The 21,565-nt window shown below is 35.1% G+C and overlaps 3 protein-coding genes across 4 annotated transcripts; all 3 read left to right on the forward strand.

The window, feature by feature from the left end:
• Positions 1–3,749: 3,749 nt before the first annotated feature.
• LOC103854649 (sodium/hydrogen exchanger 1) lies at positions 3,750–8,213 on the forward strand. Its single transcript, XM_009131604.2, has 14 exons — positions 3,750–4,055; positions 4,602–4,941; positions 5,038–5,156; positions 5,565–5,662; positions 5,776–5,835; positions 5,936–5,982; positions 6,078–6,272; positions 6,352–6,398; positions 6,476–6,542; positions 6,623–6,723; positions 6,803–7,043; positions 7,130–7,192; positions 7,430–7,513; positions 7,614–8,213. The coding sequence occupies exons 2-14, from the start codon at positions 4,759–4,761 to the stop codon at positions 7,941–7,943; spliced, it is 1,635 nt and encodes a 544-aa protein (XP_009129852.1). The 5' UTR covers positions 3,750–4,055; positions 4,602–4,758; the 3' UTR covers positions 7,944–8,213.
• Positions 8,214–10,938: 2,725 nt separating this feature from the next.
• LOC103854650 (uncharacterized protein PFB0765w-like) lies at positions 10,939–14,790 on the forward strand. The gene is made up of 2 exons (XM_033284487.1): positions 10,939–12,963; positions 14,121–14,790. Exons 1-2 carry the CDS (start codon positions 10,983–10,985, stop codon positions 14,201–14,203), a joined length of 2,064 nt encoding a protein of 687 aa, XP_033140378.1. The 5' UTR covers positions 10,939–10,982; the 3' UTR covers positions 14,204–14,790.
• A 238-nt stretch (positions 14,791–15,028) lies between these two features.
• Positions 15,029–20,709, forward strand: LOC103854651 (CAP-Gly domain-containing linker protein 1-like). 2 transcript variants are annotated; one of them, XM_033284469.1, is made up of 2 exons: positions 15,029–16,984; positions 17,058–20,709. In XM_033284469.1, the coding sequence occupies exon 2, from the start codon at positions 17,085–17,087 to the stop codon at positions 19,605–19,607; it is 2,523 nt and encodes an 840-aa protein (XP_033140360.1). In that variant the 5' UTR covers positions 15,029–16,984; positions 17,058–17,084; the 3' UTR covers positions 19,608–20,709. The 2 variants fall into 2 exon arrangements, with proteins under 2 accessions (XP_033140360.1, XP_009129855.1); XM_009131607.3 differs by having other exon boundaries at positions 15,029–16,964.
• The last annotated feature ends 856 nt before the right edge of the window (positions 20,710–21,565 follow it).

Genomic DNA, 21,565 nt, shown 5'->3' on the forward strand with positions numbered 1-21,565 from the left:
CTTTTGTTTTTCCTCGACAATTCATAAATTATTTTACATTATCTGTAAAAGTATATTAACTACAGAAAAGAGTATCTTGTCGTGAATAGGAAAAATCAAGACAATGATGATAGTATATTTGGATGTGTAGATGATACATTTGTACATGATCTTTAAATCCAAAAGAACTGCAATACTTATATTATGTGAATCTGGCCCTAGTTTATTTGACCTCACATGTATTTTCCTGATAAAAATTTCAGATATTCGACCTTCCGATATCCGAAAAGCCAGTTCATGTGTGTGATAACCGTGCTTGATAATGAAAACATTTTGTTTGTGAGAGAACATTATCGCTATACACTTATCTAAACTACGTGATTTATTCTCATCGGCTGTATGTATAAGATGCTAATATTATCCTTAATTTTTTTTTTGTGCGTGATGCCGTGATGGTATATCTTTCTTGCTTGGCACTAATTTGCACGTTAAATATTTGACAACTGTATATATTTGGAATCATAGCCAAACTATTAACGAAACACCGATAATTTTCACAAAGATTTTTCTGTATACAATTTCTACAACGTGGACGACAGACTTTGGAGCTTTGTATGATTAGATTAAGACAGTTGTATGTTATCCTCACGTAGATTGAATCTTGGTTTGGTTATATTACTTTTCTTTGACAGTCTATAATGACTCAATAATTGGTATCACTGATCCGTCTATTATTTTTTTTCTTTGGTTAAATGATCCATCTTAAAAAAGGCCAAAGAGACGAGAAGATCTGTAACCTCTCTTATGATAAAGAGATTCATGTTTCTATAACTTGTGTGTTTGTATTTGAACATATACGATTGATAAAACAATAAATGGTAGAACTACGATAAGTCCATTCTATGGTTAGGTTATGACAGCCAGGAGCAAATCTGGAATTATATATTTTACTAGGAGCATTATTATTATTATAATAAAAAAGAACACAAGAAATAACTGAATTTGTGTTATTAAGGATGCACAAACTGACTTTTACCATGTGATATAACAGAGTTTTCATGTTTTCTTTCAAAAAATTATATTAATATTGTTACGGGTGCACATGCCCCAATAGTTTGTAAACTGACTTGTTTGATCAAAAAAAGTTTGTATACTGAATTCGTCCTGATGACAGCTATGAGTTAATTAATCTAATGATTTAATAAATTTCAAATAAGTAAATTAACAATTTAACGAACACTCGTATGTTTATTGGCTACTTTCGCCCTGAGATTCAGATCCCAAGGTGTATTCTGTCTTTAGATTCGTACGTATATCCCTCTTCATATATGTTGAAAATTGGGTTGCATGAGTCAAGACGTCCGATATACAATATTCATGTTGTTAATGTGGACCCAATTACAAGCTTAAACGTTGAGTACCTTGAGAAGTTATATTCAAAGATAATACTCTCTGTTTCTAAAAAATTCATATTCTAGTTTTTTCACACATTTTAATAAAACACATTAAACTTACATATTTTTTTGTGTTTATTTTTTCCTATAATTTTAAGCCAATAAAAAATCAATTAATGCAATTAAGTTTTTTGAAGTTTACAATTAGTTAATAAAACATGTATTGAAAATGTAAAAAATAGTTTTTTTTTGAAATAAAAATTTTCTCTAGAATATGTATCTTTAAGGAACGGAGAGAGTATATAATATATTGTTTTTGGTCTAATATATAATATATTGTTAAATAAACTTAAATGTGAAACATTCACATCAAATATATATATTCATGGGATTCTTAACACTTAAAATCAAAATCGAGTTTAGCTGTATTAGTCGGCAGTCGGCATTTAGGTTTTGTGTTACAATTTTCGTATGATTGTTAAATGCAAGCTCAACTAACATTACATAACTCAAATTAATCGATGCGTAACAAACCGTTGTTAGTGCATATTTGGTAAAGGTAACATCCGGTATCAGTTGATACCGTCAAATACGTTTTCTAACACTAGCTTATGTATTACAATTATTACAGTTAATAATATTATGGGAAAATTGCTAAAAGAGAATAAAAAAATAAGGTTGTTGTCCCTTTGGTATAAAACCAACATAAAGTTGTCTCAATAGTATAATTTTTCTCATAATCCCAAAACTAACCCTATATTTAATCTAGTTAAACACAATTTGAATTTAAAAAAAAAAGTTAATTGAGAAAAGGAAAAAAAAAACAGTTGAAAGGCAATCGAAAAAAGAGGTATAAATATACATCTTAGAGAACAAGAGTTTGTGAGAAGAATAAAAAAAACTATGGAAAAACCATAGATTGATGAAGAAGAGAAGGAATAATCATTTTTTTATTTAATTTTTTCAAGTAAAATTGACCATAACACGTTTTAGGAAGTTAGAATATTTCTAGGAGATTTTTAGAATATTTGCTTAACTGAAATTTCATTAATTTTCGTAAAAAATCAGGTATTCTTATCCGTAGAAGGTGACTTCTAAAAGTTTAGAAGATTGATAAAAATTCTGAATACACTTTCTACTTTGAGTAGACATAAGAGTACACTGTAGAAGACATATTCTCCGAAATTTAGAATACTTTATAAAAGTAGAAGATGCATTCGGAAGGAAAGTAGATATCTTTACGATTTGTAGAATGCGCATTCCTCTGTTTTAGAAATTTAGTAAATAGTAAAATGGGCGTTCTAAAAAAAGTAGATGAACGTGTTTATTTTAGAAATCGTTTTCTACTATACCATTTTTCGTAGAATACGCATTCTACTTTTAGTAGAACGTATTTTAAAAATCTTATTTACCAAGTTTTTGAACAAAAAAAATTACCAACTTGTGTATATGGATGTTTTATCAATTGTTTATATTTTTAATAATTTTTTTGTTTTACAAAATTATTTATTTCATTAGTTTTCAGAAATACAAAGGGTAAAAAGGAGAAAAAATGGACAAAACTGGTTTTATACCAAAGGGACAACAACCTAATTTTTTTGTTCTCTTTTGGCAAATTTCCCTAATATTATTTGTTTTTTAAATAATTGGTCTAACAGTTTCTATTTGCAACACACAAAAACATTTTACAAAAAATCCATGTTTTATAGTTTTACTAACACTATGTTAAAAAATTATATAAGCTTTTTCAATAATATGCATAATTGTTTCTAGGATTCAAATCTTTCTTTTTGATTTGAAAATTCTAAAGGCTTTTTAAGACATTACTGAATACTTTAATCAAACTACTAGACTATAAAAAATTATACTAAAATGATGAAACAAAGTTGTAAAAGAAAAAAAAAACTAATTAATTTTGTAAAAAGTTTCATTCCATATTCTTGTGAACATATATTTTATTTTTCTGATTTCTAAACATGCACATCTTAATTATAGCAAAATAATATTTTCAGAAAATATGTATAATTAATTTATCACCATTCAGTATTTCCATCATATAATGTTAGAACTGAAATTAAGAAAACATAAAAAAAATAGAAGATTTAATATTTGAGAATGTGAGTAGTAGACTTTATTTGATAAAAATATACATATCACACAAATTAATCTATGCATGCTAATTATTAGATAAATAATAGGTCGCTGTTAGTAATTAAGCTATCATCACCTACGATAAGTTCCACAAAAAGAACCCACACACACCTTTATAGCGGTTCATATCAGAGAGAGTAATATAAAATCAACGGTTGGGATTTAACCATGTGTGCCAGCAGAGAATAATACTCTATCTCTCTATCTCCTCTGTGTTTAGCAATAAGAATCTTCTTCCTCCCTCTCTCTCTCCCTCACTAGTCTCTCTTCCTCTCCAAACAGGACCGTCCACGTCTCCTCTCTATTTCCAGAAAACAATAAAAATCAAATTCGTTTAAAACTCAAAGCCGCGTAATCTCTCTCTTTCGTTGAGACGACGATTCCATCTCATCCTCGTCTTCAAATCGCGTCTTCTTTAAGAATCTTCAGGGCTTTAGCTTCGGAGCTTCGAAATTCGATCTCCGTTATTGATTATTGTTTCCTTCCCGTGATCTTGGACTCAGAAGAAGACGTTCAGATCACGCGTAAGAGGTAAGAGCAATTCAGATCCACCATCTTTTTTTTTTGGGGTTGATTGGTTGGTGAGAAACACAATCTGGGTTTCAACCTAATTTATGTTTTGGTTGATGGGTTCTTACCAAAAATGGAAATTTTTGAGAATTTTGGTTTTTGTCTTTTTTTTTTTTTAACTGAAAATTTTGGTTTATGTTGTTGCATCATTTATAGATTTGTGCTCTTTTTGCGTAAAAGATTCACTTTTTGAACACCCTTTGCGTTTTTAATTAAGTTTTATGTATTAAAAAAACGAGTTAGTCAACAAATTTAATTTTATTACAGCTTTCATGGTTTCTGCTTTGTCCTAAGCTTGTCCTTTTTGTTACTGCTTTTTTTTTCTAATCAATTAATTTGAGTTTTTTGGGTGCTGGTTATTGATTGAATACTTTTTTATATACAGAGGAAGGTATGATTCTAGAGTAATTACAAAGGGATTGTTAAGACAGTAATTTTTTTTTAATTGATTTGCATAATTACATGATTGTTTTCCTTACACTAACACCCTTGATACCGTTATTACAGGGGTTTTGTTTCATATGGACAGCACGGAAAGATACTAGATTTTCCGGTTTGCTGATCCATGTCTGAACCTTGTTGTACTTGTTGATGTCTGGATAAACTCTTTGTGTACATTAGTATTCTGGGAGTGTGCATAAGGAAACTTGTGGAGCTATATAAGATGACAATGATGGCATCGTTTTTGGATTCTTTAGTATCGAAAATGCCTTCGTTATCGACCTCTGATCACGCCTCTGTGGTTTCACTCAATCTCTTTGTTGCACTTCTCTGTGCTTGTATTGTCCTTGGCCATCTCTTGGAGGAGAATCGATGGATGAACGAATCCATCACCGCCTTAATGATTGTAAGTGTCCACTCACTTGTCTTTGTGTATATGATTGATTAATGATTTAAACTTCAAGTAGCTGATTAATCAACTTGAATGACTATTTGTTTGCAGGGGCTGGCCACTGGTGTTGTGATCTTGTTGATTAGTAATGGAAAAAGCTCACGTCTTCTGGTCTTCAGTGAAGATCTTTTCTTCATATATCTTTTGCCACCCATTATATTCAATGCTGGGTCAGTTTTTTTTTTCTTTCTTTTTTCTTGCATCCATTTGAATAATTAAGTGCTATAGAGGATGAATTTACAAAATGGAATTATGAACGATCTGATATGTTTAGTAGGACGAGTTTTTACCCCAAAGTTACATAAAAAGATATAAAACAAAACTTTACAGATTTGATTAGAAAGTCTTGAGTTCTGCTTCTATAAATACTTGTCACACATCAACTTTTTTGTAGTGCTTGTTGTGGTTGTTGAAAAGAAAAGAGGACATCATGTGTTTGGTCAATTAGTTAGATTTATTCACGTGCAACTTGGTGGTCCTGCTTTGTCCTGGTCATGGCTTTACTCTTTTCAGCTTCATTTTTCTTTCCAGATCTTTCTCAGATACACAGTTTAATTGTTTTTTGTTGCCTGTTTCAGGTTTCAAGTAAAAAAGAAGCAGTTTTTCCGCAATTTTGTGACTATTATGCTCTTTGGTGCTATTGGAACTGTTATCTCTTGCACTGTCATAACTCTAGGTGCTCTACTTCCCATTGAAAGCTGTTTATCCTTTGGCTGAAATGCGTTGAAAGCTGTTATAGATTAAGTCCTGTAGATCATCAGTCTTTTAATCTGGTGGTGTTTGTAACAGGTGTAACGCAGTTCTTTAAGAAATTGGACATTGGGACCTTTGACTTGGGTGATTATCTTGGTAATGTCTCTGAACCAATGGCTTCTTGTTCCTTTTGCTTTGCTTTATAGGTTATGACTCCATGGGACTTAATATTTTTTTTTGGTGTATTAATTCTCAGCAATTGGTGCCATATTTGCTGCAACAGATTCTGTGTGCACACTGCAGGTAATGTGTTTTATTGGGATTAATGATATAGTACTTACAAACTCATAAACAAAGTGGACTAATAGTTCATGTGCCTCTTGTGTGTTGTGTTATAGGTGCTGAATCAAGATGAGACACCTCTGCTTTACAGTCTTGTATTCGGAGAAGGTGTTGTGAATGATGCCACATCAGTTGTTGTCTTCAACGCCATTCAGAGCTTTGACCTCACCCACCTTAACCATGAAGCTGCTTTTCAACTTCTTGGAAACTTCATGTATTTGTTTCTCCTTAGCACCTTGCTTGGTGTTGCGGTAAAGTCCATTTTCTTCTTCCCTACCATTCTTTCTTAATTTGCATGCTCTTGTGTTCACACCATCTACAATTTTGCAGACTGGTCTGATAAGTGCATATGTCATCAAAAAGCTATACTTTGGAAGGTAAGTGTTTGACTCTGTTTCTTTATGTTTTTTTTTCTTCATGTTTGGTCTAATCTAGATATCCCCTCATGTCTCAGACACTCAACTGACCGAGAGGTTGCCCTCATGATGCTTATGGCGTATCTTTCTTATATGCTCGCTGAGGTTAGATCTTATATACAAAGTTTATTGATGTTATATTCTTAGACTAAGTTTATTGATATTATATATTGTTTGTGTTGCAGCTTTTCGACTTGAGTGGTATCCTCACTGTGTTTTTCTGTGGGATTGTGATGTCCCATTACACCTGGCACAACGTCACCGAGAGCTCAAGAATCACTACCAAGTATGAAAACTCCACTCAGTTCAAAACACTTTGTAGCGTACCTCTCAATGCTTATTTGATTGCATTTTACATGACTCAGGCATACCTTTGCTACTTTGTCGTTTCTTGCGGAGACATTTATTTTCTTGTATGTCGGAATGGATGCATTGGACATTGACAAGTGGAGATCGGTGAGTGACAGCCCGGGAACATCAGTAGCAGTGAGCTCAATCTTAATAGGTCTGCTCATGCTTGGAAGAGCAGCATTCGTCTTCCCATTATCTTTCCTGTCAAACTTAGCCAAGAAGAACGAAAGCGAAAAGATCAACTTCAAGATGCAAGTATGAATCATTCCTACTTGGTTCTTAATGAGTTTACTAACTCCTCTGGATCTCAACTGATCCTTGTTTTTCCCCTACTCCTCCAGGTTGTGATTTGGTGGTCTGGTCTCATGAGAGGCGCTGTATCAATGGCTCTTGCATACAACAAGGTATAAAGAGAGTTGTCTTTATCTACTCTCTATCAACCTTTCAATTAACACTCGCTTCCAATGTTCAATAAATTGCTTAGTGGGGGTTACGCGTCTTATAGAAGATTATTGTTTAGAAGGAAGCCTAGACCAATTTTTTGAACGTCTAAGCCGATTTTTTTGTTTAAAAAATTGTTTCGTTTAGACCCGATTTGATGATTAGATCGATTTTTAGAACACTGCTTGCTTCTGTTGCAGTTTACAAGTGCTGGGCACACGGATTTGCGTGGGAATGCAATCATGATCACAAGTACTATAACCGTCTGTCTTTTCAGCACTGTGGTAAGATATCTATCTATGTGATGTTCATTGAGCTACTTAACATAGTCCATTTGATTTGGGGTGTTCGGTTAAATAGATTCTCTTGAACTGGTGTTTTCAGGTGTTTGGTATGTTGACGAAACCACTCATAAGATTCCTATTGCCGCACCAGAAAGCCACCACGAGCTTTTTATCTGATGGCAACACACCAAAGTCCATCCAGATCCCTTTGCTGGACCAAGACTCGTTCATTGAGTTTACGGGGAACCACAATGTGCCTAGGCCTGACAGTATACGTGGCTTCTTGACACGGCCCACTAGAACAGTGCATTATTACTGGAGAAAGTTTGATGACTCCTTCATGAGACCTGTCTTTGGAGGACGTGGCTTTGTCCCTTTCGTCCCTGGCTCTCCTACTGAGAGAGACCCTCCTGATCTCAGTAGAGCTTGAGAGAGAGACATGTGGATGAACAACAACAACAAAAAAAGCTTTTTTTTTGGTAGAAAAAGGTGATTGAAGTTATGCATTTTTGTATGATTTTTTTGTTTGTATTATTGTTTGTGAGGACAGAATGTTGTCCCTACGTTTTTGAGAACGTAAAGCAAAAAACTTTGAAAGGGTTCTGGTTGGTGTATATTATTCATTATCTGTTTGGTTGTAACTTTGTAAGTTGGAACAATCTGTTGTTTTGTTTTAATACATGAATCACTCGTCTTTGTTCTTGTCTTTTCTCAAAAGTGTGGCATGTTTGTATGTCTTTGCCCTAGTGTCTTATTTTTGTGACAATCTTTTGGACTAGTACCACAAAAGCTTTATTGTAGATCATCAGTTTGAGGAACAGAGAGACTCACAAGAGTTATAAAAGACAAAGAAGCATGATGCTACATGTTAACTCGAGTGTTCAGACATATACATATCTATTTTCATGACAACACTAAAACACTAAGAAAGTAAACCAAAGCCTTAAAAAACGTCAATACCTTGACTCCTACGCGACCTTGCCCAACTTATATTTACAGTTTCAGAAGATCATGAAGGTGTTTGTTACACCTATTCTCAATCAGCATCCTTCATCTATGAGTAGTATACATTCTCCAAGATCAGATCTTCTCCCTGCAGCAAAGCCATTCACCTGCAAGCATTTTTTTTCCTAATAGTTTTTGTATCCTCAGAGGTTAGGACTAGGCTTTTTTCCGTTAAATTTGATTCGATTCGTTATTTGTTTCGATCCGAAAAATCTGGATATCCGTAAGTCTTTGAAGAAAAGCACATATTAAAAATCAATATCCGTTAAAAGCGAAGCAAATCACAAATACTAAAAAAACTAGAGGCGTATATCCGATCCGCTCCGGCTTATATACAGATCGAGATCGACTTATATCTACGACTAAATATAGAATTTTAAATGTATAATCTTATAAATTATTATTTTAACATATATCTTTATATATAAAATTACTTATAAAATATAAAATTAAGAAAAAATAAAAAAACTTTAAGGAAAACTACAATATTTCTAAAATTATTTGTTTTATAAGAAAAAATATTAATTTTAAAATTCATAAAACATATTGTTTCATTGATTTTAAATTTATTTTTTAAATTATGTAAAGTTTATTTTAAGAAAAAAACAATTTTCTATAATGTTTTGTAGATTTACTTGTATTGTATAAAGTAAATAACATATTCGTAAATGTCTGTGAATATTCACAAATGTTTATAAATTTTCCGAATTTCCGGAAAACTGAATATCCGTATTTTCTGAAGCAAAGCAAATAAAAAAATCAGACATCCGTGAAATACGAAACAAATCACAAATACTAAAAAATATGGTACTATCCGATCCATGTCCACCCCCATGAAAGGTAATCAAATATATGTAATCTATTTAAAGTAAGAAAATATATATGTGATCATTGAATGTGGACTTTGACTTCTTTTTGGGTTCATCATAATGTATATTTGACTTAATCGGCTGGTTTGATATGTATTTTGTAGTCACACTTAATGCCACTACCAAAATAAAAGCATTGACTAGTGAAAACATGCACTCAGTCAAAACTTGAAGTCACAGTCATATTTTGGCTTTCAAGTCACAAGGTCATGATATGGTCAAATTAAAAAATTTAAAAGCCATTTTAGTCCATTGATTTGACCAAAAGTTCATATATGTTTATATATTAGAAGATTCGGGTTCACGTCTCTTCGGCATAGTTTCAAACAGAAACTCCAAACATCAAGAGTACTGCAATCAGACGTAAATCATCGTAAGACAGGTAAAATTATCGTTATAAATTGTAAATTTAATATTTTTCATAGTTTGTATTAGCCTAATAAAACAGCTTTAGAAAAAATTATTTGTAAGTTAATTTATGATAATTATAAAATTTAGTCAAGCGGTGGACCTAATATGTGGACTCTGTCATTATAAAAAGGAAACTGCTGTTGGTGGTACTCATTCTCTGTTTCTTTCAGATCCTAATACCTTTGTCTCTCCTTCGTTAAACCCTAATCTTCTCTCCCTCTCTCTAGCGCCTCCTCTTAAATTCTAGGGTTTCCACCAGTTGTAGGGTTCTTGTTACTCACGTTTTGTTGTTCTGTTGTGAATCTTCTCTTCCTTGAAAGATTTGAGAATAGGTTTCATTACAAGTCATCAAAATAAATATATTCATTGGTAATAGAAAGAAATTAAAGAGGTTAGTAGTGATTAGGTTGATGATATAAACAGAGTCATAGGAGCTAACTTAGCATGTGATTTATTTATTTAGGGTTTAATTGATTTCTTTCTTTTTTTCTAGAACTTTTACTTGCAGTAGAAGAAATCGTTAGGTAATGGAGAGAACTAAGTTGGAAGATGCGTTAAATCTCTGTGAGGCCAAGAGAGTGAATCTCGGTAAAGCTTTTGACAAGCTTCGCTCTCAAGCTTCTGAGCTACTTGTCTTGACTGATCAGTGGAGCAACTTGGAGGATGATTTGAAGTCAGTGCAAGGTCAAGTGGAGAAGAGGTTCATGGAGTTGGAGTCAAGAGAGGCGGAGTTGCGAAACAGAAGCTGTGCAATTGATACAATTGGTGATTTAGAGGTGAAAGCTGATGGGCTGAGGAGGGAGATCAAAGACAAAGAAGAGGTTCTTAAGATGTTGGTGGAAGAGTGTGCGGTCAAGCAAAGGTCAAAGGAAAGTCAACTTGATGAGATGATGGAATCTATGAAGAAGACTCAGGCTGAGCTAGCACAGATGGAGACTGAACTCGAGAGGTGTCGTGGTGAGGTCACTGTAGAGATGAGGCATTTGAGTAGGGCTCAAACTCTCAGGAGAGAGTTGGATGAGGAGAACGAGAGAAAGACAAGAGATCTCACATTGGTTCAGGAGAAAGTTGTGGAGTGTGGTAAGGTGCTTAAGACAAGGTCACTGGAACTAACAAAGACTCAGGGTGAGCTTGGTTTGAAGGCGAAAAAGTTAGGACATGTGAAGATTGAGTTTACCACTAAGATGAAGCATCTTGAGAGGATTCAAAGACGCAAAAAAGAACTGGAAGAGGGTATAGAGAGGAAGAGGAAGGATCTTGCAGCGGTTCTTGATAAAACTGCAGAATGTGGGAAGCAGCTCGAGGCACGGTCCTTGAAACTTGTTTCTAAAGAGAAAAAGTTGCAAGAACTATGCCTGGACATTGACCTGAAGGAAGATATAGCCCTAACACTAGACAAGGAGATGGAGATGACTTGTCAAAAGACAGAATCAAAATCTAAGGAGCTGGAGAACATTGAAAGGATGATTCATGAACAGAATGGACACTATGAATCAATAAAGCTGTTGATTCAGGAACACACTGAAGAACTGGATTCCAAAGAGAAGAGACACAAAGAGATCACAGAGGCTATTCATAAACTATCTTGCAAGCAACTTTCTGAAGAGGAAAAATACATTGCTCAGAATGAGTCAACAGAAAAGGAGTTAAAGTCTTTGAAAGCAATACTCACTGAGAGAGAGAAACAAATTGAAGAAGGTGAGAAGGAATTACAGTACTTGAGTTACTCCAATGATGAACTTATCAGAAAACTCAATGGGAGACAAGAACAGTTTCTTTCAAGACAGAGCTCAACAACTGATCTTATAGCTGAGCAAGATTCAATTAAAAAGAAGCTTAGGTCTGTGAAAGATTCATTCAGACAGTGTAGCCAAAACCTGTGTAACAAAGAGAAGGAGTTGAAGTCTTTAGAGTCAATACTCACTGAGAGAAACAAACAAGTTGAGGAAGTAGAGAAGAAGATACAAGATTTGAATAACTCAAATGAGGAACTTGTGAGACAAGCCAAGGTGAAACAAGAACAAGTTTGTTCAGTCGAAAAGGCGATAAGGGAATGCACAGATAAGTTGGGAGATAAGAAGAAATATTGTGAACAGGTTCAAAGATCAATTACTGACCTAAATGTTGAGCTGAAATCAAAAGAGTGCCATCTTAGTTCTGTCAAGAAAAAGTTTCAAGAAAGCTTGAAAGACTTGCAATCAATAAAGGAGCAGAAGGTCAAGCTAAAAGCATCATTGATGGAACATGAGCAAGGACTTAAACTGAAACAAAAGGAGCTTGATGAAAAAGATCAGAAACTAAAAGTCACAGAACAGGAGTTGCAGAAATGGGCTAAGGATTATGAGGTGAAAGCAAAGCAGTTGTCTAACCTTTGTCAAGAAAGAAACATGGATCAACATGTTTCTCTTACACCTAGGGATGTCCACAAACCAACAGGAAACTCAAGGAAACGTGGGAGATATGATGAGTCACTATCTCAGTCCTTAGATGTAGAGACTCATGGGAAAGAAAACACTTACAACTTTGAGAACCAGAGATCTCAGGACAAGTTCAAGATTGATCAAATATGGGCTGTTTATAGCAAAGGGATGCCAAGAAAGTATGCTCAGATCAAGAGAATCGACACAAGCCCTGAGTTCAAGCTACATGTAGCACCTTTAGAGCTGTATCGCCCTCCCAACCTCATGACACATCCAGTTTCCTGTGGCCGCTTCAAGTTGAAAACTGGTATAGCAGAAGTCCTTGCACCTAGCAGCTTCTCACATAAGGTTAAAGCAGTGAAGAGTAATGTTAACAGATTTGAAGTATACCCAAGAAAAGGTGAGATATGGGCTTTGTACAAAAACTGGAATATTACAAACTGTGCTGATAGGTCTGAAGAGGAAGATCTTGAGATTGTGGAAGTGGTGGAAACTAAAGAGCATAGCATACATGCAATGCTTTTGACTGCTAAAGTGTTTAGCAAGGTTCTATATGGAAGGTGTCTTGAGTCAAAGGATGGTTTAGTAGAGATCCCAAAGAAGGAAGTGAACAGATTCTCGCATCAGATTCCAGCGGTCAGACGTGAGAGGAGTGCAACTCGGCTTGGAGATTGCGAATGGTGGGAGGTTGACTCTAAAGCAGTTCTTAATCCTAACCCAAAGAAGCATAAGAGCATCACTAGAGGTACAAGCTCTTCCCCAAGTCTCTCAAGTATTTAATGTCAATATAATAAATTTTTTTTTTTTGAACAATCAATATAATAAATTTTAAAATCATCTTTTACTAGAAAAACTATGACGGGTTGTACCATGACAAATAAGCATTAGAGTTTCTCATCATTCGTTTTGAGTCTCTCGTTGAGTCTCTCATACTCAAACGAGAGACGATCTTTTCTTTCTCTCCTTTTCTTCTTCTATATATATATATTTTTTTTTGATAAAATGTTAAATTTATTGATCATTATGGAAAAGAATAGTTATGTACAAAATGAATCTAGAAACTCAAAAAACTTTGCTTTTTGCCTCTGTCCTTACCCAATATGGGCCTCAAACCATCGCTGCATCAGTCCCGTTAATCCTCTCTTCTCATAGTATCGAGTTGACATAATCCTCTGTTTTATAGTCTTCTTCTATAGTCTTTTAAAAGTTTTTAATCAGAAGAAACTTGGTGACATACCACTATTGTTCATATTTTGGTATATATCTGTCTAGTTTCGACATAACGGTAGAATGTGATTATAAGTTGGAACTTAATAATTATGTTTTAGGAACCAACAATTAGTAATTTTTGGCTGTTGGCATAAAAAATTTTGTGCCTTTGTAGTTATCAATTTTGTTTGTTTACCAAAATGAGGGGGCTCTATCTCTTCTCTGTATCTTAGAGAGACAGAGAAAGCAATTGTTATCTTTTGCTATTTTTTGATTTTCAGATCTAAATCAAATCTATTTTTGTGCATATGTAGATTATTTTGTTGGAATATTTTTTCCCGTTTGTCGGATTAGTTTTTTTGTTTAACGGATTAAGGTTTCCATTTCTTGATTTTTTTTCTCTCTGCTCTTTTGCACATGCCGGCTCTTCTTTTCGGATGATTTACCAATTACAATAGACCTCGAGTGATTTTCATCGTTTTGCTCACATCTCTATGTCAACGAGAATACATATTTGTTTCCTTAGATGGAATTGTCAAAATCTCTCATTTGGGTATTGAATCGAATTTGATTGATTAAGTTTTGATAATATAATCCAAAATCGGTAAATAGAAGATTTTCTCTAGAAAAATGTCTCAACGAAAACTATGTTATTAAATCATCTTGTTGGTTTTCACTTGTTTGATAATTAAGATGAAGAGCATCTCAACACCAAAGGTGATTTCAGAAGAAACAATATTCAAATGGATTGGAAGAAAAGATGGTATGGGTCATGATGCCTCTCATGAAATTTCTCCATAAGTGGGTCTATATGAGCTCTTCTCCGGCGGAAGCACCGGTCGGTGTTGTGTCAGTTTTTTAACTCTCTCGAAAACGTTTAAGAGACATATGTTTGGTCTTCATTTAACCCTATCAGATATTTCTTTTGAGGATCATGATTTTTCTTACTACTATCTTGTAGTAGGCTATAAACCATCAAATCAACTTATATTATTTTACTTTTGTGGCCTTATCTTGGTTTAAAATAGCAAAGATAAGTTAGTGTAAAGAAGGTCTCAAATCTCGCCAACCGCCATAGCGATGAAAGGTGATCGATCGCCATAGCTATAAAAGGTGATCGCCATGCGTATGCATTACATAATACTCCATTTTATGTTCAATGAGTTTCCAAGATATGTATATTTTAAACCAAAACACCAAATACAATATATTTGAATATAAAATAGAAGAGAACAGAGTACTAAACAAATTAAAACCGCGAAGAGAAGATCCAAAGTAGAGAAAGCCGACAATCTGAAGAGAAAAGCTAATGATTTTAAATAAAAGTTTTATAAAAATATTATATAGATCATAAATTAGGATTTCTAGATGATTTAGGGGTTAAAGATATCTTCTTCAAGCCGGCATATATTTTTTTACTAATCGGAGGCCGGCTTGATATCTTTTTAGACAAACCAATGTTTGTCTAACATTAACATGCCAGAAAATTCCTTTAAGAAACTATGAAAGAGATGAATAGAGACCATATGATGTTTCCTGGCTATGGGTTGTTGAGGCAATGAAGACATTGCTCCGTCTCGACAAGCGACACGGAAACAAAAGCGGATGCTTTTCATACCAACAACTTTTTATTATTGTGGTCGACAAAAAAGTACCCAAAAATTTCAATAACAAAGTAATAGAAAGTAATGTAGGTCTGATTTAAACCAAATTAAATTGAACTAATATCGATAATCCAAAGATAAATTAGGAGGCTCTATGAAAGTCTCGCTCATAGATATATACACAAATATGATTATGCAATATGGGAATGCTGGTATGTATCTTTATGCGTCCGGTGAGGAAATCTATAGTGTAGTTTAGTTGGCTTAATCAGGTTAGCTAAGGTCCGTTGATGATTTGTTATGTCTTGGAGATGTTTTCGGGTTGCCTTTGTCCTCTATGCCTTGTTTGTGATGTTTAGTCAGATCTGAATCTGTTTTTGGTGCGCGGTGCAAAAATATGCCAGCTCTGTGTAGGATGTGAATTCTTCCTTCGGATCTGGCGAGGCTGGTCTTACTGTCTTAGGCGTGATATTAGTGTTCAAATAGTTTGACTCTGACTTTCATCTCTTTCATTCTCTTATATGTTCAAGGTTCCTTTGGTTTTAGTCTTTTGTTTCTCCTTTCACCTTTTTAGTGCTTGTTTCGGCCATTTAGTTTAGTGAATCGGGTTCAAGTGGTTTGTTCTTCTAATGTTTTTCTGGATTTAGTAGAATTCTCAATTTTGTTTGTTTGTCAAAAATGAGAGATTTCTCTCTATCATATTTGAGATAGATAAAGAGAGACCAATTATTATCTTCTGCAATTTCTGATTTTTCAGATCTAAATCAGTTATATATTTTTTTGATGATCCTGGTATCTGGAGCATCGAGAGGAACTGACTATCGCCAATGATCGTCCACCGGAGTTTAGCTGAGGCATCCAGGAGGGCTGGTGATCACCCCATGTAAATCCCACCAATGGCCACACGTTAGAAGGCTTCTCCGTATTGGGCCCGAAGATCCCTCAAGATAATCACCTCACAGCGGCACTCGAATCCATGACTTCCCAGTTGAGTTTAACCACTGGACCACTAACGCGTGGTTTAAATCAGATATATTTTCCTGCATGGTAGATTGTTTTGTTGGAATATATTTTTCCGTTTATCGAATTTTTTTTGGTTTAACAGAATTAAGATTTCCATTTCTTAGAACTTTTCTTCTGGATTTTGGGTGTCATTTGGGTTTAGGTCGTATCTTTTAAAAAAATTGGGCCTAACCTCGTATGTTTCGTTCGGTTATTACTTAAGCATAGTTCGGGTTCCGCTAATAGTACTTTAGATTTAAATAAAATTTGTAATATATGTCAAAGCTTGTTAATAACCATACTAATTTTGAATTTGGACTTTAAATTCTATAGTGTTTAGATAATATGTCAAAATAAACATAAAATAACTTATTTAGTTTTTAAATACTTATTTGTTGTAATCGTATCAAACTAACATGAAATTGAATATTTTGATGTTTAGGTTTCTAAGGATTTGATTTTTCTGGATTTTAAGTTTTCAGAATATTTATTCTGGTTAATAACACTTCAGGTTTAAATACATTTTACACCATATTCATCTTCTTTTTTTTACATCTCAAATCAAATACGTATTATTTATTCTATTCGTATTTGATTTGAATCTCAGGTTTCAGCTTTCTCGCCCAAACCCAAATCCAGTTCCGAGGATATTTTAGCTGGGCCGACAGGAGATGTACAAGTTTTCATGACGAAGCCCTACAAGAGTCCAGTTACCGTTTTCACGTCCTCGTCTGGACCAGCTTATTCATCTAAACCCTCTGAACGAACTAGAAGCTTCAAGACTAACTTGTTGATTCTCTCATTATAAAAGAAACAGAAACCCTCTGACCGAACTAGAAGCTTCGGGACTAACTTGTTGTTTCTCTCACTATAAAAGGAAAAAGAAAGTGGTGAAGAGATGATCTTCATTCCCTCTCTCGCGAATCACACAGTCTCTTTCAGATCCTTAGGGTTTCCACCACTTTTAGGGTTTCTCGTTACATATGATTTTATCTTAATTTAGGGTTTTAATTTCCTAATTTAGGGTTTGGAGAGATCGTTAGGGGAAGCAATGGAGAGGAGGAGTAAGGAGGAAGAGGAGCTAAACCTCTGTGAGGTGAAGATAGTGAATCTCGCCAAAGCTTGGGAGAAGTTTCAGTCTGAAGCTTCCGGTTTACTTGTTTTGTCTCTTCAGTGGAGAGACTTGGAGGATCATTTGAAGTCAGTGAAAGGCAACGTGGAGAAGAGGTTCGTTGAGTTGGAGAACAGAAGCGTTGAGATTGACGAGAGGGAGAAAGTGGTTGAAGCGTGGGAGGTGAAAGCTGATGGCTTTAGGAGGGAGGTTGAGGGGAAAGAAGAGGAGTTGAGTGGTCTTAGGATGTTGGTTGAAGAGTGTAGGGTGGAGAAGAGGTTGAAGGATAGTGAACTTGATGAGGTTGTGGAAAGGTTGAGGAAGACTCAGGGTGAGATTGGTTTGAAAGTGGAAGAGTTAGTACAGGTTAAGATTGATCTGGAGAGGCATCGTGTTGAGATGAGCTTAGAGATGGATAGGGCTGAAACTCGCAGGAGAGAATTAGATAAGGAGATTGAGAGAAAGACGAGAGATCTGACGTTAGTTCAGGAAAAGGTTGCGGAAAGTGATAAGCTTCTTGAGACACGGTCCTTGGAACTTGCAAAGACTCAGGGTGAGCTTGATTTGAAGGTGGAACAGTTAGGACAGGTTAAGATTGATTTTGCGAGGCATCAGAATGAGTTTACCGCAGAGATGGATAGGGCTGAAACCCGCAGGAGAGAGTTAGATAAGGAGATTGAGAGAAAGACAAGAGATCTGACGTTAGTTCAGGACAAGGTTGTGGAAAGTGATAAGCTTCTTGAGACACGGTCCTTGGAACTAACAAAGACTCTGTGTGAGCTTGATTTGAAGGTGGAACAGTTAGGACAGGTTAAGATTGATTTTGCCGCTGAGATGGAGCATCTTAAGAGGATTCAAACTCGCAATAGAGAGTTAGAAGAGGGTATAGAGAGGAAGAGGAGGGATCTTGCAGAGGTTCTTGACAAAACTACAGAATGTAAGAAGGTGCTTGAGACACGGTCCTTGGAACTTGTTTCTAAAGAGAAAGAGCTGCAAGAACTAAGTCTGGACCTTGACCTGAAGGAAGAGGTGGCCAAATCACTAGACAACGAGATGGAGGAGACTTGTCAAAAGACAGAATCAAAAGCTAAGGAGCTGGAGGCCATTGAAAGGATGATTAATGAACGGAGTGGGCATTGCGAATCAATAAAGCTGTTGATTGAGGAACACACTGAAGAACTTGCTTTAAAAGAGAAGAGACACGATGAGATCAGAGAGGCTACTCTTAAACTATCTGTGGAGATTGCATGTAAAGAGAATACACTCACTAAGAGAAACAAACAAGTTGAGGAAGGAGAGAAGAAGATACAAGATTTGAACAACACCAGTGAGGAACTTATCAGACAAGTTTTTTCAATCAACGCGGCCATAAGGGAATGCACATGCGAATTAGAAGCTAAGAGGAAACAACGTGATGAGGTTCAAAGCTCAATCACAGACCTTACTGCTGTGCTGAAATCTGCCGAGAAAAAGATTCAAGAAAGCTTGGAAGACTTGAAATCTACAGAGGAGAAGCAAGTCAAGTTAAAAGCATCATTGTCGGAACATGAGAAAGGACTTGAGCTTAGAGCAAAGGAGCTTATTGCTCGGGAGGAAAAGATTAATGAACAAGATCAGAAATTGCAACTCGCAAAACAGGAGTTGGCTAAATGGGTCGAGGATTATGAGGTGAAAACAAAACAACTTGTTGCTCTTACATCTCTGGATAAACCGATTGGGAACTCAAGGAAACGTGGGAGACATGATACTGAGTCACTGTCTCAGTCCTTCGAGCATGTGCTAACAAGTTGCACAACCGGGCAAGAAAACACTTACAACTTCGAGAAGGAGAGATCTCCGGACAAGTTTAAGATTGATCAAATATGGGCTGTTTATAGTGATAGTGATAAGGGGATGCCAAGAAAGTATGCTCAGATCAAGAAAATCGACACAAGCCCTGAGTTCAAGCTGCATGTAGCAACTCTAGTGCTGTATCGCCCTCCTCCTCCAAATCTGATGACACATCCTGTGTGCTGTGGCCGATTCAAGTTGAAAATCGGTAAAGCAGAAGTCCTTGAACCTAGCAGCTTCTCACATGAGGTTAAAGCACTGAAGACTAGTGTAAATAGATTTGAGGTATACCCAAGAAAAGGTGAGGTATGGGCTTTGTACAAGAGCTGGAACATTACAGACTGTGCTGATGGGTCTGAAGAAGAAGAACTTCAGATTGTTGAAATAGTGGAAACAGACGAGCAGAGCATACAAGCAATGCTTTTGACTGCTAAATTGTTTAACCAGGTTCTCTACGGAAGGTGTCTTGAGTCAAAGGCCCGTGTTTTAGATATTCCAAAGACGGAAGTGAACAGATTCTCGCATCAGATTCCTGCGTTTAGACGTGACAGAAGGGCGGCTCAGTCTGGAGATTGTGAATGGTGGGAGCTTGACTCTAAAGCAGTTCTTGATCTTAACTCAAAGAATCCATAAGTCTCTTTGTGTTTTGGTAACCGCATAGATCTGTCTAGTTTCTACATAAGTAGTGGAATGTGATGATATACCGGTAAAGTTTAGGAAGCAACAGTTCGTAAATTTTTAGCTGTTGGTATGAAAAACTTAAAGCCTTTGTATGTCTACTAAAAATTAGAGTAGAGTGATAGAAATGAAGGTGAGACTGAACTGATAATCTATTGTCAAAGGTGGAATGGTGGATGAGACCAAAAGGATCTACTGCAAGATGTTGAAAGCTGGTATAAGTCCAGTTGCAGGCCCACAATCCTAAAAGGATACATGAACTGTGGTGAAGTCAAGAAGTGAATATCGTTGTCCTATGAGAAAATGACGCAAAACTTTGTGGAAGTTGACAGGTTTGTTACCAGCTGTAGGCAAAGAACAATAGTTTCTAAAACCATTTTTCTTCAACAGCCAGTCTTGAAATCGAGTCTAAACGTAGCTTAAAATATGAAATATGAACAGAGTTTATTGAGAAAAAATTAAGTTTATTGTGAGTTTCTGGCGAACATATCAGTTAGAAGTTGTGACCCATTGAACCAGCAACCATCAGCTACAAGTTGTAGGTTTTTTTTTTTTTTGAACACCAACAAGTTGTAGGCTTGTACAACACATAAAATGATCTTAGACAGAACTTTTAGCTTAAAAGCCCAAAATTGTGGCCTATTTAACTAGCAATAGTTGACTACAAGTACAACAATTATTTTTATTATTTCTTACTGCTATAAACTTATCAAAGTAAAAAACTAGGCATGGGCATTCGGGGTCCCAATCGGGTTTCGGTTTTGTCCAATCGGGTCTCAGTTTTTCGGGTTTTTCAAAATCAGCCCCATTCGGATTATATAAAAATTTGGTTCGGGACCGGTTCGGGTTTTATCGGGTTCGGATCGGGGTTAGTAAATCTTCAAAGAACCGGTACAACCCGGTGTACTTTCGGGTTTTGGGTTCCAACCGGTTCTTCGGTTTTAAAGTACTTGATTTATACCTATTTTGTAACCAAAACATAAGTAAAATCGGTTCTCCGGGTTCAAAGTACTTGATTTGCACCTATTTTGTAACCAAAACATAAGTAAAATCGATTTAGAAATAAGAAAAAACATTAAACATGGTCATTCAAAGTCAAATAAAAGGTATACGTTGTTATTGGTAGAAAGAAAACCAATAAATGAAATCATAAAACAAAAAATTAAGTTCTCATGAAATGAAAAAAAATATTCAATGAAAATAAAACCAAAATCTAAAAATTTCAAGCCTCACCCGCTACTTTCAACCATCAACCTTCATGTAGTAGAAAGTTATTGTAGATGTTTAATAATATCTTAGTTATTTTGGCTACATATCAAGAATTGAGATCATGTTTGGTACAAGTTTTTTTTTGGCATTTTGAATGTTTCGGATTCTATCGGATATCCATTTAATTTCGGATTCGGTTCGGATAATACCCATAATCCGAAATACCATAAAACAAGATCCATTCGGTATTTATGTCGGGTTCAGATCGGTTCGGATTCATTTTTATCGGATCGGGTTCGGTTCGGATTTTCGGGTTCGGTTTATTTGCCCAGCCCTATAAAAAACATATGTATCTCTTAAATGTTTACGGTTGCGGATAACTGAAATAGTTATTTAAAAAAATAATTAAAGAGAAATTATATACTTTTATTTAAAACCACAAAATACATGACCATAAAATACGTCATGGAAGGGTTTAAACTGAAAGAGTTCTAAATAAAAGTTGCAACCAGTGTTTTTTAAACCAGACCGGATAAATTTTGAATCACGGTTCAATATGGTTTGATCAGATCAAATCTAATTCAATAATTTGGTTTAATATTTTTTGTATAAATTTTAAAATAATATTAATAAATATGATACATAATTAAAATATAAATGAATTTAACCCATAAAATGTTATAAATATATATTCGTTTATATGG

This window comes from Brassica rapa, chromosome A02 (assembly GCF_000309985.2).
Source record: "Brassica rapa cultivar Chiifu-401-42 chromosome A02, CAAS_Brap_v3.01, whole genome shotgun sequence".
Taxonomy (NCBI): Eukaryota; Viridiplantae; Streptophyta; class Magnoliopsida; order Brassicales; family Brassicaceae; genus Brassica; species Brassica rapa.

Coding starts and splice junctions, on each gene's coding strand:
- LOC103854649 (XM_009131604.2), top strand. CDS start 4,759: ATGACAATGATGGCATCGTTTTTGGATTCTTTAGTATCGAAAATGCCT. Junction 5,983..6,077: donor ATTCTGTGTGCACACTGCAG/GTAATGTGTTTT, acceptor GTTGTGTTATAG/GTGCTGAATCAAGATGAGAC. Junction 7,193..7,429: donor TGGCTCTTGCATACAACAAG/GTATAAAGAGAG, acceptor CTTCTGTTGCAG/TTTACAAGTGCTGGGCACAC.
- LOC103854650 (XM_033284487.1), top strand. CDS start 10,983: ATGAAGCATCTTGAGAGGATTCAAAGACGCAAAAAAGAACTGGAAGAG. Junction 12,964..14,120: donor GCATAAGAGCATCACTAGAG/GTACAAGCTCTT, acceptor TTGATAATTAAG/ATGAAGAGCATCTCAACACC.
- LOC103854651 (XM_009131607.3), top strand. CDS start 16,932: ATGATCTTCATTCCCTCTCTCGCGAATCACACA. Junction 16,965..17,057: donor CCTCTCTCGCGAATCACACA/GTCTCTTTCAGA, acceptor TTCCTAATTTAG/GGTTTGGAGAGATCGTTAGG.